The following is a 5,307-nucleotide window of genomic DNA, read 5'->3' on the forward strand; positions in this document are numbered from 1 at the left end:
TCAGAGGAAGCTTGCTCCCCAGCCACCTCAAGCGCCTCCTGCTCCTCGTCTGCTCTTGCCTCCCCCACGGCAGCGGTGGGAGCTCTACCACGGAGAAGGGCTGCAAAGTGAAGAAGAAATGTTGGCACACTCCATCAAACCATTGCAATCGGAACATTCATGACAAAAAGGTGCAACAAAGATAACACCAGCAACTGTGCACCGTGATGAACACAGCGGCTCGACACATGCCACATTCCCAAACTTGGGGTCCCTCACGCCGAGCAGAAAAAAAAAAGGTTTCTTTGTAGGAGAAAAAAAAACCGCTATTGCAATAAAACGGCGTTGTGCGACGATTACGGGGGGTGGGAATGGAATCTCAGCTCTCCCCCCACCATCTAACTTTTTGCCTAGTTTCTCCACATTGACGTGCACTTAACAGCGTTGTTAATTTAAAATTAAATGCTTTTAAGAGGTTCTTACCAGCATGATGACGGGATTGCCAGCTTGGCCTTCCGGCGAGATCCCAGAGGTTCATCATGGACGCAAAGTACGGGGGCTTTCCACTCTGGCGAGGGATCCCCTGCCAGGCTTCCAGCGCCCCGTAGAAGTCCCCCTTCACCCTCTTGAACTTCGATCTGCACTGTTCGGGGGTCCTGCTGTGACCACGGGCACACATCTGCCTCGACAGCTTGTGAAATATAAGCTTCGTGGGCAGATGTGTGCTCCTCATTACACGCGCCGCTTTTCCGGAGCGTGCAACGAGGTCCAGCAGGGTCTCCACCTCTTCATCCCGCCAGAAGACTCCTTTTGCCGCTGCTGCCATACTTGTTCCTAAACGAAATACCGAAAATGTGCTGTTACATAAATAAGCATGCCCTCATAACGGCTCCATAAAGGCGCGGAAAAAAAGGCTGCTGATTGGACGCGCTTAAACAGGATGACCAATCGGTGTTGAGGATTTGATTTCGGCGCCAAATGCTGTTGAATGAACACTATGTTCTCCCACACTCATGGGAAGGCCCTTTCAGGCCAATAATTTTTATTTCTGCTACTTGAGTTCCAGTGAAGCATGAGAAAGCATTGTTAACAAGAACAGGGGTTGATTTCTTATCAACAAATTGGTTCACTTTTCACATCGCATTACAGTCCTTTTAACGAAACATCTTCCTGGCGTGCCAATGCATCCACGAAAATTCGTCATAGCGTTATTTTGTCACATTAAAATTAATTAGGCAAAGGAACGGGTGGTGGCTACAGCGCATGCGCAATTAACGGCTTGGATTTCCGGCGGGAGAACAGTGCTTGGTCGACGGATCACAGTGCAGTGGACTGCCCTCCATTTGCTTTCTTGCAGACGTGGGGAGAGAAGAGCAACCGACACTCTGATCTGCGGACACCATCATAAACAATTGTTTTTTGAAAATGTCGGCCACTGCTCCTGTGGCTCCACGATCAGCGACATGGAGGGAAAAAGAGGTATTGGACCTCCTTTCTTTCTGGGGGGAGGACAAGATACAGGAAGCCCTTAGAAGCTCCCACAGGAACTTAGACAACTTTGAAAAAATTTCCAAAATGATGTCCTCGCGTGGTCATCGGCGCACTGCATTGGAATGCAGGAACAAAACAAAAAGTATGCGGTTGGAGTACAAGCGCGTCATGGCACACAATTCCACTTCTGGAAACGGCCCCATTACATGTCCTTTTTTTCGTGAGCTGGACAGTATTCTAAGAGGGGACGCAAGTGTTAAACCTAAACGGATAGCGCGAAGCATTTCTTTTGCCCAAGGACCCCCGCAGATAAGCGCCCCCAGGGAAGTGATGGAGGGATCGGAGGAACTCTTCTCGCACGACATGCAGACGATAGATGCTGCACCGCTGTGGTGCTCTTCTCCAAATCCCATGGCAGCACGTGAGTGATGGAGCGTTGATTATTCTAGTTCAGAGCTATGATTTTTCTTCCTTTTCACATTTCCCTGTCTATGAAATCGTAACACCTTTATTGATTTCACGTTTATAGCGCAGAACTCGTCATCATCCACCGATGCCAGTGAAGAGGATCTTGACCGCACCATAGATGGACTTGCTGACAAGGGTGAGCATTTTTTTGACAGGTTGCTCCAATGGTGGCCCACCCAAAAACAGTCCCTGGAAAGGCTGAAGACATCTCGAGAGTGGGAACGCCAAGATGAGAGTGCCTGTTTTAGGGGAAAAGAAGGGCACGACCTCAGGTTTGCAAGATATGGGAAAGTCTGTCAGTGATGGGATGGTTTGGAGGTCTGTCAGTTATGGGGATGATGTGACATCATCGGCCACACCGTGGAGGTTGTCTTAGACTTATGGTTTCAAATGGTCAACTGTTCACTCCTGCCCAGCCCATCCATGCAAGCAACACCACGGTTTATCCGTTCTATATTTACCAAAATGCATGGATGGAGTTGGCTCTGGATTCAAATATATTTTTGATCAGTCTCCTTTTCATTAATGGATGCCTGACTTGAACTCCAATCTCTACACTCGAAGCATATAAACCCAGTGCCCAGCTTCAGGGACAGATGAACACAGGAATATGAGACCGTGGACGGGTGCATGGACTGGTGCAATTTTCTGTGTGAGACATTCCGGTCCACTAAAAGGCTGAATAAGGGGTAGATGACAGAGGGCACATTCAAAATCTGTTTCAGGTTTTCAGGGCCACCTCATAGTCATTATAGTGGTGCAAAAAAAAACCAGACGTCCCATTACAGCTCCTATCATCTCTTATATATTGATAGTGGCACAGATACAAATAAGAAAAGAGGACAACGCAGAAGACAGTGCCTGCGAAGTGAATGTTTGAATTGTATTTATCTATATCACATCCCCGTGTTTTTCTAACCAATCACATTTAAAACCTATAAATTTTCAGAAAACGACACTACAGGTGCAAACGCAATGGAGGACGACGACAGTGATTCAGACCTTCCCCTGGGGCATCGTTCACGCTATAACACGGGTAAGCTTAGTTGATCTGCAGAATCTAAAAGAGTCCAGTTGCACCTATGAGAAGAGACAATTGCAGAGTGGCATAAGCTCTCCTGAATCACGTTATCTTTGTCTGACATATGAAACAGAGCATGGTCAAATATAGAGGGGGGGAGAGAAGTGGAGGAGAGAGCAGAGTCATCTTGGGAGGCCGGAGGGTGCCTCACAATCGTTCCTTTTATGTCACATGTCCAAAATCTCCATTCTTTGTGTGCGACTGTTGGCCTCCAAGGCAGTTGCCCTGTTAGTTTCTGTAAGCCCAACAGCAAGACCATAATATCCCCTTGGCGTGTGACCCTCCTATGGACACAGACCTACCTGCAAGATGAATTAAAAAAACAAAAATTTTGTTCCCAGAAGCCCACGCCAGGTGTCACCGAGCTCACCCAGACCCCACCTGGTGCAATAAAATCTGTCACCTGTTTCACTGTGAACAGCATGCATAGTCCCCATTCTGAACCAAATGGAACGTATGAAATTTTCATGTGTGTTGCAATTCATCGGCCACGCAGGGTGCATAGGTTAGAAAAAAAAAATTTTTGGGACAAACTACGGCTACCTTACAGTCTGCATTGGATTTTCCCAGAACAGTGTAGTGTTCTCCCACTGGTAGCTGAAATTTCCCATTTATCATGTGAGATTTTTGTCAATGTAATTTTTATCGCATTTGTTGGCTGGTTTCTCAGATCTGCAGCGCACATTGAACCGCACCTTGCACCCCTCAATTGATAATGCCAACACTGTTGATGTGATCTGCACTGACATGAATCACGGTTCCAAAAATTAATTCTGAGGGACACCCAGACACCGTCTTGGATCACCTATCCTCTTTAATGGTTGCTCCCACCACATATGTTCTGATGTTGTCAGGATTTCAAGGAAATTCTTGATTTGGCATAACATTGAAAATGGTCAGAATGTGCTCACTGTGGAACATTGCAAGAGCAACGTTGGTCAGCATTGGTGTAAAAGGCAGATCGGGACACAGCACGTCTCCTCGCTATCTAAAGCAGATAAATTGGTCTCTCTCACTAACGCAGTTTTAAACATAATAGCTTTGACTGCTGCCAGTATGTCCTCCATGTTATTTCTGCACAACCCATATGGCAAGTGGCATTGTAAAAGCCTTCCCGTTATGGAAAAACCTTGATGCTTGTGCATGCATGGTTATCAAAAAATGTGCAACACATTGGCCTCGGCGGGGGCGACGGGATGAACTAGGCCAAAATCTGTTATGTGGGTTTTGGAAGTCATGGGGAAGTGCCCAAACTATGAAGCCTGCTGCTGGCCAACCAAAAAACATGTTGCATCCTTTTCTTCAGGCTTAGATTTCTGAATAATGTCTGAGATGTTAACAATTTATTGATCTGTTGCTCTGACTTACATCCACAGCAGACGGGGCAGATAACAGATGCCTAGCAGAAGTTTCACCGGGAACAAGACTATTCCAACTAAGAAACAGGAGACGCAGAAACGCAGCACTCTATGGAGTAGCCGATGATATGATGCGCCGTTCTCGAGAGGAGCACAATGTCCAGGTTTCCCAATGGCGAACGGACAGAGAGATGCTGTGCAGTTGGAAGGCTGATGAGAACAAGATTCAGAGGGAATTCTTGGATCACACTAAAATGGAGAGTGAGAAGTTTGCCGAGGCCTGGAAACAGAACATTTCGGTGATGTCTGATGCTGTGAACACTTTGAAGTCATTGGGACAGATGCTCGCCCAACAGCGTCAAATCATCCCCCCAACACACGATTATGGGCAAACCGCCCTACCTGCCTCACAGGCAACCCCGAAGAAGGCAGCAGCGAGGCGTTCCTGTGTTGGCAAAGCCAGGGAGAGGCTGACGCTTTGAGGAGCTATGTTCTGCGTTGCCCTCCTTATTTGCCACATACCATGGTTTTTGGCAGCAAAATTCATTTGACAGATTCCGTTGCACTGGTGACCCCTTAATGGTCTTTATCTATTGTATTTGAAATAAATGTGTGTTAAGGAGTTGTCGCCCCAGTCATGTATGTCTGTTTTAAAATTCTTAACTTTCTGGGATCAAATGGAATCATCAGGGTATAAGATGATGGCCAATCGTTTCCAATGTTGACTCCCTTTTTTTTTTCAACGCAATCCCCAAAGTTTAGGAATATTTAACATCAGACAATACAATGAAATCACAGTAAGAATCACATTTGTGTTTCTTTGTGTAAGTGGCATCACTCATGTAGTGACCATTCTAAACAGCCTTCCTGCAAAAAGTGAAACGCAGCAGTTACCAATCAAGTGGCGCTTCCCCCCCCCCCCCTGATTGC

The 5,307-nt window shown here is 46.6% G+C and overlaps 1 protein-coding gene across 1 annotated transcript; it reads left to right on the forward strand.

Annotated features, from left to right (window-relative positions):
- Nucleotides 1-1,227: 1,227 nt before the first annotated feature.
- On the forward strand, nucleotides 1,228-4,918 carry LOC129334883 (uncharacterized). The gene is made up of 4 exons (XM_054987251.1): nucleotides 1,228-1,891; nucleotides 2,000-2,074; nucleotides 2,888-2,974; nucleotides 4,396-4,918. The coding sequence occupies exons 1-4, from the start codon at nucleotides 1,405-1,407 to the stop codon at nucleotides 4,857-4,859; spliced, it is 1,113 nt and encodes a 370-aa protein (XP_054843226.1). The 5' UTR covers nucleotides 1,228-1,404; the 3' UTR covers nucleotides 4,860-4,918.
- Nucleotides 4,919-5,307: the final 389 nt, after the last annotated feature.

This window comes from Eublepharis macularius, chromosome 8, assembly GCF_028583425.1.
Source record: "Eublepharis macularius isolate TG4126 chromosome 8, MPM_Emac_v1.0, whole genome shotgun sequence".
In the NCBI taxonomy this organism is placed as follows: Eukaryota; Metazoa; Chordata; class Lepidosauria; order Squamata; family Eublepharidae; genus Eublepharis; species Eublepharis macularius.

Excerpts from the sequence above, each read along its gene's own strand:
- LOC129334883 (XM_054987251.1), top strand. The coding sequence starts at position 1,405 with ATGTCGGCCACTGCTCCTGTGGCTCCACGATCAGCGACATGGAGGGAA. Across the intron at positions 1,892-1,999 it reads TCCAAATCCCATGGCAGCAC|CGCAGAACTCGTCATCATCC; the intron begins GTGAGTGATGGA and ends TCACGTTTATAG. Across the intron at positions 2,975-4,395 it reads TCGTTCACGCTATAACACGG|CAGACGGGGCAGATAACAGA; the intron begins GTAAGCTTAGTT and ends TTACATCCACAG.